At 35.6% G+C, this 12,730-nt stretch overlaps 1 protein-coding gene and 1 non-coding gene across 5 annotated transcripts in view; one reads left to right on the forward strand and one right to left on the reverse strand.

Moving 5' to 3' along the window:
* SYCP1 (synaptonemal complex protein 1) overlaps nt 1-12,730 on the reverse strand; it is a 146,404-nt gene that overhangs the window by 55,118 nt on the left and 78,556 nt on the right. For all 4 annotated transcript variants that reach the window (XM_043877177.1, XM_043877176.1, XM_043877179.1 and 1 more), the window contains 5 exons: nt 12,342-12,404; nt 10,019-10,081; nt 9,785-9,847; nt 821-937; nt 285-395 (listed from right to left, as the gene is read on the reverse strand). In XM_043877177.1, coding sequence (XP_043733112.1) covers nt 285-395; nt 821-937; nt 9,785-9,847; nt 10,019-10,081; nt 12,342-12,404 — 417 coding nt within the window. The remainder of the gene's footprint in view (nt 1-284; nt 396-820; nt 938-9,784; nt 9,848-10,018; nt 10,082-12,341; nt 12,405-12,730) is intronic.
* Nucleotides 4,925-5,031, forward strand: LOC122678445. The gene has a single exon (XR_006336118.1). It is a non-coding gene; the product is annotated as a U6 spliceosomal RNA (small nuclear RNA).

The raw sequence follows: 12,730 nt of genomic DNA on the forward strand, positions 1-12,730 counted from the left end.
AATAAGATGGAAAATTCTGTAAGAGACTACTATGAAAACTGAGAACAAGAGTGGTTATATCTATCCATAAGATGATGAGGAAAGACTTCTTCAGTGAAGTGACACTTAGGCTCACACTTAGGTAGTGAAGATTTGGAAAATGAGAGTTCAAGGGTATTATAGCTATAATTAGACACTGTTGTCTAGACAATTTTCTCTAAGAAATCAGAATACTATATTTTACCATTTTATGCATAAATATTGCCAAAATTGATAATTTTCATTATACAAAAGGGAAAAATTACCTTATGTTTTTCCATAAGTGCTACCATTTCAGCTATTTTATGTTGACATCGTATATCAATTTCTTTCTGTAATTTTACTGCTTCATCAGCTACTACTTTGGCTTTTGCAACCTATGAAATAATTTAAAGTTTTTTAAAATTAATGCCCAAAAAGCAAATTAAACTCAAATGTTAATTGTAAGTTAAAATGAAGAAATCAAACACCAGGAAATTAGGAAAGCCAAGTAGAAAATGCACTACTGTTTTGGTTTATTTCAGTTAGGGTCTTCTATCAAGTGAGATGTCAGTGTAACACTGTAAAGATCATTTAATCTTTTCAAAACAGTTATATACTACTCAATATTTAAATACTTAGCATAACAATACTTTTAGTTTCTATTTTAAAAAGCTAATTAATTGTCCCTGATATAATTTACTAAATCTTCTAAAGAACCATAATGTTAAAAGTAAGAATTATTACTTTTCTCTTAAAATCTTAACATACAAATATATGGTTTTAGTATAACAAGTTCTCGAACATATTTAGGTTTTCCTACCTCTTCCAAAAGATTTTCTTCTAATAGCTTTTTGTCCTCAATTTCTTTCTGATAGCTGTCAGTCATTTGTTTAAATTTTTGTTTGGCACCCTCTAGTTCTGTCTCTAATTTACTGACCTTCGAATAAAGAAAAGAGAATGAACATTAGTAAATGCTGTGGATTACTTGAAAAAATGCATTCATTTTGTGGTTTTGTGACTCTCAGAAGATGATTTATTTATAAGATATTATAGTTGGATCATTTTCCTTACAGTTTTCATAATGGGGAGATGTGCTTTATTTTTCACAAAATCTATCTTTTCCCCTAAAATACATAGTCTTGACAAGTAATATCCTAAAAGTGGGCATATTTTTACTTTTTTAATTTTTTGACAATATTTAAATTATTTAGTCTCTGTTGTTTTATTACAATAAGTAACTATTCCATTTGGACAGAACACCCATGTGATTCAAAGAAAAAGAGACGGGAAGGGAGGAGGGAGGGGGATTCAGGATGGGGAACACATGTACACCTGTGGCAGATTCATGTCAAGGTATGGCAAAACCACTACAATATTGTAAAGTAATTAGCCTCCAATTAAAATAAATAAATTTATATTAAAAAAAGGTTTCTTGTGATATAACTTATATGCCAAAAAAACCCACATATTTAATGTGGAAATCCAGCTGAGCTAGATATTTAACAGAGTTCCAACTAAGCTATTTAAAATCTTAAAAGATGATACTGTTGAAGTGCTGCACTCAATATGCTAGCAAATATGGAACACTCAGTAGTGGCCATGGTACTGGAAAAGGTCATTTTTCATTCCAATTCCAAAGAAAGACAATGCCAAAGAATCGTCAAACTATCATACAACTGTACTCATTTCACATGCTAGCAAGGTAATATTCAAAAATCCTTCAAGTGAGGCTTCAGCAGTACATGAACCGAGAACTTCAGATGTACAAACTGGATTTAGAAAAGGCAAAGGAACCAGAGATCCAAATGCCAGCATCCACTGGATCATAGAAAAAGCAAGGGAATTCCAGGAAAACATCTACTCCTGCTTCACTGACTACACTGAAGCCTTTGACTGTGTGGATTACAACAAACTGTAGAAAAATCTTAAAGAGATGGGAATACCAGACCACCTTAACTGTCTCCTGAGAAACCTGTATGCAGGTCAAGAAGGAACAGAATGGACATGGAACAACCAAGGGACTGGTTCAAAATTGGGAAAGGAGTACAACAATGCTATATACTGTCACCCTGTTGATTTAACTTACATGTAGAGTACATCATATGAAATGCTAGGCTGGATGAATCATAAGCTGCAATGAGGACTGACAGGAGAAATAACAACCTCAGATATGCAGATAATACCACTCTAATGGCAGAAAGTGAAGAAGAACTAAGGAACTCTTGCTAAGGGTGAAAGAGGAGAGGGAAAAAGCTGGCTTAAAACTCAACATTCAAAAAGCTAAGATCATGGCATCCAGTCCCATCACTTCATGGCAAATAGATGGGAAGACAACAGAAATAGTGACAGACTTTATTTTCTTGGGCTCCAAAATTACTGCGCATGGTGACTGCAGCCATGAAATTCAAAGACACATGCTCTTTGTAAGAAAAGTTATGACAAACCTAGACAGCATACTAAAAAACAGAAATATATCACTTTGCCAACAAAGGTCCATATAGTCAAAGCTATAGTTTTTCCAGCAGTCACGTACAGATGTGAGAGTTGGACCATAAAAAAGGCTGAGCGTTAAAAAATTGATGCTTTTGAATTGTAGTGCTGGACAATACAGCATACACACTCCCTTGGACTGCAAGGAGATCAAACCAGTTAATCCTAAAGGAACTCAACCCTGAATATTCATTGGAAGGACTGATGCTAAAGCTGAAGTTCCAATACTTTGGCCACCTGATGAGAAGATCCAACTGACTGGAAAAGACCCTGATGCTGGGAAAGATTGAGGGCAGGAAGAGAAGGGATTGAAAAAGGATGAGATGGTTGGATGGCACCATCGACTCAATGGGCATGAGTTTGAGCAAACTCCGGGAGAAAGCCAAGGACAGAGAAGCCTGGCATGCTGCATTCCGTGGGGTTACAAAGAGTTGGACATGATTTAGTGACTGATCAACAACACTTAATGTATACAGTTTGATGAGTTTGGACATATGTATGCATCAATGAAATTATCATCAAAATCAAGCTGACAGACATACCCATCACCTTCAAAAGTTTCCTTCTGTACCTTTTTTTTTCCATAAGAACATTTACATTAAGAGTTTACCCTCTTAACAAATCTTAAAGTAAACAATACAGAATTGTTGACTAGAGGCATTATGTAATACAGCAGATGTCTAAAACTACATTATCAAGCATAACTGAAGTAAATAAAGTGTTAATAGCTCAGTTGTGTCTGACTCTCTGCAACCCCATGGACTTCAGCCCACCAGGCTCCTCTGTCCACAGAGTTCTCCAGGCAAGAATACTGGAGTGGGTTGCCATGCCCTTCTCCAGGTGATCTTCCAGACCCAAGGATCAAACCTGGGTCTTCCACACTGCAGGCAGTTTCTTTACCATCTGGGCCACCAGGGAAGCCACAACTGAAATTTACACACATTGAAGAACAACTCCCCATTTCCCCCTCCTGCCAGTCCCTGGTATTTCTGCTTTCATGTGATTGACTATTTTAAGTATCATGCAGCATTTGTTCTTCAGTGACTGGCTTTTGTTGCTGAATTGGAAATATTCTTTATATATTCATTACCAACTACATGATTTGCAAATATTTCTCCAGTTCTGTGGATTGTCTTTTTACGGCCTTGATGGTGTCCTTTGATCCTTTGATAGTGTTCTCTTGAACACTATAAATAGAGCAAAAAAAAAATCAATGCAATCTCTATCAACATTCCAACTGCCTTTTTGTCAGAACAAATTGATCCTAAAATTTACAAGAAATTCCCAGGGACCCTGAAGAGCCAAAACAATCTTGGAAAAGAAGATTGTTGGAAGACACATAATCCCCAATTTTAAAACTCACTACACAAAGCTACAATAATCAAAACAGTGTGGTACTGACATAAGGTAAACACATGGATCAATGTCTAACCCTTATGGCAGAAAGTGAAGAAGAACCAAAGATGATGAAAGTGAAAGAGGAGAGTGAAAAAGTTGGCTTAAAGCTCAACATTCAGAAAACTAAGATCATGGCATCCAGTCCATCACTTCACAGCAAATAGATGGACAAACAGTGAAAATAGTGGAAATAGTGAAAACAGTGGCTGACTTTATATTTCTGGGCTCCCAAATCACTGCAGATGGTGATTGCAGCCATGAAATCTGGGCTCCAAAATCACTGCAAATGGTGATTGCAGACATGAAATTAAAAGACACTTACTCCTTGGAAGGAAAGTTATGACCAACCTAGACAGCATGTTAAAAAACAGAAACATTACTTTTTCAATAAAGGTCTATCCAGTCAAGGCTATGGTTTTTCCAGTAGTCATGTATGGATGTGAGAGTTGGACTATAAAGAAAGCTGAGCCCCAAAGAATTGATGCTTTTGAACTGTGATGTTGGAGAAGACTCTTGAGAGTCCCTTGGACTGCAAGGAAATCCAACCAGTCCATCCTAAAGGAGATCAGTCCTGGGTGTTCATTGGAAGGACTGATGTTGAAACTGAAACTCTAATACTTTGGCTACGTGATGCAAAGAGCTGACTCATTTGAAAAGTTCCTGATGCTGGGAAAGATTGAGGGCAGGAGGAGAAGGAGGCGACAGAGGATGAAATGTTTGGATGGCATCACCGACTCAATGGACATGAGTTTGGATAAACTCTGGGAGTTGATGATGGACAGGGAGGCCTGGCGTGCTGCAGTCCATGGGGTCACAAAGAGTAGGACACGACTGAGCAACTGAACTGAACTGAATAGAACAGGAAGTCTAGAAATAAAGCCATTGCCGTACAACTATGGTCAACTTATTTTCAATAAGAGTGACAAGACAATTAAATGGAGAAAGAATAGTCTCTAACAAATGCTGCTGAGACAAATAATTAGTACATGGAAAAGAATAAAGAATGAACCTCAGGCCATGTTACAAAAATAACTCAGTGCTCGCTTCAGCAGCACATATACTAAAATTGGAACAATACAGAGAAGATTAGCATGGCCCCTGCGCAAGGATGACATGCAAATTCATGAAGCATTCCATATTTTTATTGGAAATAAAAGCAAAAATAAACAAATGGGACCTAATGAAACTTAAAAGCTTTTGCACAACAAAAGAAACTATAAGCAAGGTGAAAAGACAGACTTCAGAATGGGAGAAAATAATAGCAAACAAAGCAACAGACAAAGGATTGATCTCAAAAATATACAAGCAACTCCTGAAGCTCAATTCCAGAAAAATAAATGACCCAATCAAAAATGGGCCAAAGAACTAAACAGACATTTCTCCAAAGAAGACATACAGATGGCTAACAAACACATGAAAAGATGCTCCACATCACTCATTATCAGAGAAATGCAAATCAAAACCACAATGAGGTACCATTACACGCCAGTCAGGATGGCTGCTATCCAAAAGTCTACAAGCAATAAATGCCGGAGAGGGTGTGGAGAAAAGGGGACCCTCTTACACTGTTGGTGGGAATGCAAACTAGTACAGCCACTATGGAAAACAGTATGGATATTCCTTAAAAAACTGGAAATAGAACTGCCACATGACCCAGCAATCCCACTGCTGGGCATACACACCGAGGAAACCAGATCTGAAAGAGACACGTGCACCCCAATGTTCATCGCAGCACTGTTTATAATAGTCAGGACATGGAAGCAACCTAGATGCCCATCAGCAGACGAATGGATAAGGAAGCTGTGGTACATATACACCATGGAATATTACTCAGCCATTAAAAAGAATTCATTTGAATCAGTTCTAATGAGATGGATGAAACTGGAGCCCGTTATACAGAGTGAAATAAGCCAGAAAGAGAAAGACCAATACAGTATACTAACACATATATATGGAATTTAGAAAGATGGTAATGATAACCCTATAGGCAAAACAGAAAAAGAGACACAGATGTACAGAACAGACTTTGGGACTCTGTGGGAGAAGGCGAGGGTGGGATGTTCAGAGAGAATAGCATTGAAACAAGTATACTATCAAGGGTGAAACAGACCACCAGCCCAGGGTGGATACATGAGACGGGTGCTCAGGGCTGGTGCACTGGGAAGACCCAGAGGGATGGGATGGAGAGGGAGGCGGGAGGGGGGATCGGGATGGGGAACACATGTAAATCCATGGCTGATTCATGTCAATGTATGGCAAAACCCACTACAATATTGTAAAGTAATTAGCCTCCAACGAATAAAAATAAATGGAAAAAAAATAACTCAAAATATATTTAAATGTAATAACTAAAACTAAAAATCCTTAGAAGAAAATGGGAGCTAAAATTCATGACAATAGATTTGGCAATGAATCCTTAGATATGACACTAAGAACACAACTAAAGAAAAACAGCTAAAATAGGTTTCATCAAAGACATATTCTTAATGAGATTGTCTATAAAGAATCAACATGTCAACTTCTGTTGTTTCCATATATTTTATATAAATATTTACTAATATAATAATTACCAAAAGAGGACCTTTAAGTAGCATTCACTCTGCAGAATCACACAGTGCCTTAGGACTGAATTAGAATTGAGAAAGGGGTAGAAGAGAGAACGAATGGTAATTTAAAGATGAAATACCCTGTGTTCTATACCCATGATACAACTACCAACTTTAAAGGACAGGACATTATCAATATTGATAAAGGCTTCAGAGTGCCTCTCTTCATTAGTTTTCCCTTCTACCCTCTCAAGTGTAACAAAGATTCTTAATTTAATATTCAGCGTTCCTCTCCTCTTTTTTATAGGTTTACTGCATAATTATGTATCAGTATTTCAGAGTTTTTGTTTTAGAACTCTATATAAATGTTTTCATAGTATGCGTAATTTTTCTGTCTTGCATTTTACCCTCAGCAGCAGTAGGTTTTACATATTTATGTGAATATAGTTCCTTCATTTTCTCTGCAGAGTTAGTGTTCCTTTGTATGAATATACTATGGTTTATTTGTGTACTCAAGTGTTCATGGACACTGAATTGTATCCAGCTTGGAGTTAATACACACAGTAATGGTGTTAATGTTCTCAAAAACATCTCCTGGTACAAGTCTATAAATTTCTTTATACCCAGAACTGAAACTGCAGGTTGCCTGTTCAACTTTACAAGATAACAACACTGTGTTCTAAAGTACATGTACCAGTTTAAACTCTTAGCAATCATGTGTGAATATGTAGATCAATTTGGAGAGAACCAGAATTTTCACATAAATGGTATATTGTTAAAATCACATTTTCTAATAGCTTGTTATACATGTTTAATACTAGTAATTATTTCCATGTAATGATTCTATATCTAACATCCTTAATAAACACACTCAAATCTTGTATTAACTCATCTGGAGATTCTTAATAGATTTTCTACATATGCAGCTCCCATCTAAAATCAACTGAATCTGCTCTGTTTTGTGAAGATTTTAAATTGCTGATTCAATCTCTTTTAGGACTATTCAGCCTAATTATTTTTTTTGACATTGTTTTGGTGAATCTATTTCATTTTAACTTTTTCAAATACATTGGCGTAACAATGTTCATAGTAAAGGTATTAACTTTAACTTAAAAAATACATGCCATAATTTCTAGATTAATAGAACTGTGGCTAGAGGACATACTCTGTGATTTCAAGCCTTTGAACTCTGTAGCCTTATACATGATCATTGCTGTTAACTGAGTGTTCTTGAAGAGCATGTTTCATTCACTTTTTGACCTAAAAAATCTTCTTATTTCTCCAACACACTTAAAAGAGAGGTATGCTGGAGACATAATTCAAGGTTGACATTTTCTCTGTACTTGAGAATATTTTTTCACTGTTTCCTAACTTACACTGTTGCTTGTTGGAATGTCCATGGTAAATTTCTTATCATTCTTTCATTGGTGATCTCTCACTTTTCTCCAGCTACTTTTAAGAACTACTTATGTCTAATATTCTGTAGCTTTATATACTAAGTCTAGCTCTGGATTTATCCTAATTTTTCCTTCTTGGTATATATCAGTCTTCCTATATCTGTGAATTCATCAAATCTAACTATTCTCAGTACTTACTGCCTCTCCCCAATTCACTCTATTCTTTCCTTCTTCCTGGGCAATACAAAAACTGTCATAAAAACAAATTCATTAAATTAAGTAACAATAATAAGAACATGATACCATACAAGTTAGGCTTCCCAGCTGGCACTAGTGGTAAAGAACCTGCCTGCCAGTGCATGAGACGTAAGAGACATTGGTTCGATCCCTGAATTGGGAAGATCCCCTGGAAAAAGGCATGGCAACCCACTCTAGTATTCTTGCTTGGAAAATCCCACAGAGGAGCCTGGAGGGCTACAATCCAAAGGGTCACAAAAAGTCAGTCATGATTAAAGCAACTTAGCATGCATGCATGCACCATATAAGTTAGACATGAGAGTTAAAGGAGATTTATGTATTCTGAAGCTAAAATGTACCAGTAAAAAGGACAAAAATTATGAACTCCAGCTATATGCTGTTTATAAAAGACAAATCTAAAACAAAGGCACAGAAAGCACAATAGTGAATAGGTTGCTAAAAATACAACATTGTACATCAACTATTCACCAATAAAATTTTTAAATAAATAAATGAACACCATTAAAACACTAAACATTAAGAAGAAAATTGGTATAACAATAAAACATAAGAATTACTCTCTAAGGCAAGAGAATATTACTACATAAAGGGAGTGTCTTTATTATGGAAAAAAAAGTTCTATTGTATGTTGAAAAAAAAAACACTCCCTTATCTATGCAGTAGTATATCACAGACAGAAGTGGTAAAGAAAATAATGGGCAAGCTATACACAGACTAAAATAAATGTTGGATTCTGACTTAAAGCCTGCCATCAGATGAGGTTATACAATTGAAGTACATTAACTCACTTGCCACTATAAAGCCTGCCACCAGATGCTGCCTGTCACTTGCCACTCACTGCTAGGATTTTGATATGAATCTGCAAGTAACTGATTTATTATGGTCTCTATGCAGTCAAACATCTCTGCTAAAAGTAATTTGTATTTGCAGCTGATTCCCAGTGCTAACATACCTCAGCTCCACCTCAGATCATTAGGCATTAGATTTTCATAAGGAGCATGCAACCTAGATCCCTCAGCACACACGGTTCACAGGAGGGTTTGCACTCCTATGAGAATCTAATGCCTCCACTGATTTGACAGGAGGCAGAGCTCAGGAGGCAATAAGATTGATGGGGAGTGGGTGTAAATACAGATGAAGCTTTGGTCACTTGCCTGTCACTCATCTGTTTTGCAGCCTGGTTCCTAATAGGCTATGAACCAGTACCAGTCTATGGCCCGGGGGTTGGGGACCTCTGGCTTAAACGATTTTAACGCAGCTAAACCAAAGCTGTGCATTCTATTACAACTAAAATAACTGCTACAATATAAAGGGCTTTGTTGCTGTGGTTCAGTCACTAAGTCATGTCCGACTCTTTGCAACTTCATCAGCATACCAGGCCTTCCTGTCCTTCACTATCATTCACTGCCCTGGTAGCATTATTGGTAAAGAACCTGCCTGCCAATACAGAAGGCATAAGAGATGTGGGTTTGATCCCTGGGTCGGGAAGATCCCCTGGAGAAGGGCATGGCAGCCCACTCCAGTATTCTTGCCTGGAGAATCCCATGGACAGAGTAATCTGGCAGGCTACATTTCATAGGATCGCAAAGAGTCAGACATGACTGAAGTGACTTAGCACACACGCAAAGGGCTTAAATTTCTCAATTCTCATCTATATACTAGTATTTTTAAAACAAAAATAAAGATTCCAAATACCTTTATCTCATAAACATTCAGTTGCTTGCTTTCTGCTGTACTCTTTTTTTTAAAGGCCTTATTCTGTTAGAAGTAAAAAATAATTATATTTAATATCAAAGTGATTCAAACTTACACTTTCAGTGACTTAGACTAAAATTACTAAAGTAAAGGAAAGCGTTATTCTCTAAAACTGCAGTGAATATAAGGGGTTTTTTTTAAAAAAGTAATTTGATTTTGAGAATCAGTACATACCTCCTGCTGGAGTTCTTCAATAAACTTGCTTTTATTTTCAACCTGTTTCCTCAAATTGTTACACTAAAAAATGAAGAGAAATTAAAAGTATTTTATTCAATATTCCAGTCAAAATAAATACTTTCAAACTAACAAAAATATTAACATAGAGATTACTTCAAAAACTATCTCATTAGGACTTCCCTGATGGTGTCTTGGTTAAGAATCCACCTGCCAATAGAGGGGACATGGGTTCAATCTCTGGTCTGAGAAGATGCCACATGCTGTGGAACAACCAAGCCCATGCGCCACAACTACTGAGCCCACACTCTAGAGCCCATGCACAAACACTGAGATACCATGCTGCAAGTACTGAAGCCCATGAGCTTAGAACCCATGCTCTACAAGAAAACCCACTGCAACGAGAAGCCCATGCACTGCAACAAAGAGTAGCCCCTATTCACCGCAACTAAAGAAAGCCCACGCACAGCAACAAAGACCTAGCACAGTCAAAACTAAATAGTCATGACATTAAATAATTCTATTGATGTCAAACCTACCTAGGGTAAAGGAGATAAGAGATAAAACTGACAGCTCTTTAAAGGTACAGAATCCAGTAAGACAAGCCTGCATAAAGTCCCAAACTCAAAAGACTGACTAATGAGTGAAAGTATAAGAAATAAATCTGCCACATAGAAGGATACAGTAAGGAAATTTGTCTTGACCCTGGCACTGAGTGAATGGTATAAAAACTGTCCTGAAAATCTGTAGTAGCCATGAAGTGGCCTTATATTTGGGGGGCAGGGGTTAGTTACAGCTGAATTCATGTTATCTCAATAATCTCAAAAAACTTCAAATGGAGAATTTACTTTAAAATTAGTAGTGCCCTCAAGATAATCTTTTTGGGAGGATATCAATTCAACACAAGCCTCAAAGAATTACCACAGATAGTTCCAAGAAATAAAAAATGTAAAGAAATAAGGTTCCAAGAGTGAAAATCAGTAGAAAGAACAAAGAGCAAAATCAGAACTGAAAAGGCTTCAGATATTGAAATTATTAAATAAAGAATATCAAATTAAAATATTTTAAATATTGTTTTTAAAGACCTTAAACTATGAAAAAGAAACAGGAGACCATAAAAGACAACTGATCAGATTTTTTAAAGAACTAATTAAAACTTCAGTAATAAAAATGTAATTAAAATTTAAAACTCAATAGAGACAAGAAAATCAGTCACTTCTTGGCCTTACCAAATGAATGCTGAACAAATTTTCAAACTATCAGTTTTAAGTATAACCAGATTATAATACTGCCTGAGAAAGCACATTTTACATATTTCTCCATTCTTCAGACCATCAAAATTTACTCCCTTGAGAATTAATATTGATGATCATACCTTTCTCCTATTTAGCTTTCCCTAGAAAATTATAACCGACATTACTATACATTATAAAAACCCCTTTATAACTGTAGTTACTACAGTTCAGAAAATATGTATATATAGTAACATCAGATCAACTTTGTCATTTTTACTGCCCCATCTCACTCTCCCTTCTTTCTGAATAAACTAATGAAAATTAAAGTAACTTAAGTATTCATCTTTTTAAATCTAAATAATATCTAAACTTAGGACTAATTAATATATTTGATGGAATGCCCAGAAATTCTTATAAAAGTTTTAAATTATTACAGTTCATTTTTAAGTAAAATAATTCCGGGACATAAAATCAAAGAATTGTATTCACTAGAATTCTAGCTAGAAAAAAAATAGTATTAATTATTAGAGCTCAGAACTTCCAAAAGTGAACTATTCTTTTCAAAGGACTACTTCACTAACTCACTCACAGAAAGTCAAGTTTAGGACAAGTGTGTGGTGAAAGGCAAAGAAGGGGGAAGTGAATTGGTATCACCAACCAGAGAGTAAAAACCTCTCACAAAAAGAAAGGGGAAATTTTTCTGCAGCTCCTTTGACTATAAAAAATGGGAGAGATATTGAAGAATGATTTTTTTTTTGAAGAATGATTTTTTTAAAAGCATCTTGCCACTCTAAAGCTATCCACAGCAAATGCAGCTGCTGAGGGAATGAAATTTGGAGAAAGGAAAGAGATAGTGGACAAGCAATTTAATAAAGCTTTGCTCTTTGAAGCATTATGCAGAAACTCCTAATTCCAAAGCCTCTTCAAACAAACCTGCAATAAAAATCCTATACTATTCTTGAAAGCCTTCAAAATAGAACTGAGATCTCTTTGTACAGGACAATGTAAAGGATGGCCCTGAAGAGTCAAGCCATACATATATTGTTACAGAGTCTCTAGTCCCAAGTATTTTTCACAACTGATAATACCTTGTTTTCTAATATCTTCATTTGTTTATCTTTTTTCATAACTTCACATTCAATGCTTCGAGCCTAAAAAAACATTATTTAACATCAGATTAAAAATGTTAACAGAAATTCTATTTTCTTCTATGAGTATCTTTTAGACATGGAATTATAAAGCTTAGTCTTTTATTTCTAAAAAAAAAAAATATCTATCAGCTCTGCCAGTTTATTTCAGCTACATTTTTTAAAAATATATAAAATTCTTATATTTAAAAAATAAAAAAAAATGTTTTCGTGCATATATGTTAATGTTCATTATTATCTTAGCCTCGTTATCCCTTTACAATCTTTTATTAGCTTTCCCAGTTTATACTGAATTTTTTAAATTATATATAGATGAAAGATTACCATCT

The sequence above is a fragment of the Cervus elaphus genome, chromosome 20 (assembly GCF_910594005.1).
Source record: "Cervus elaphus chromosome 20, mCerEla1.1, whole genome shotgun sequence".
NCBI classification, from domain to species: Eukaryota; Metazoa; Chordata; class Mammalia; order Artiodactyla; family Cervidae; genus Cervus; species Cervus elaphus.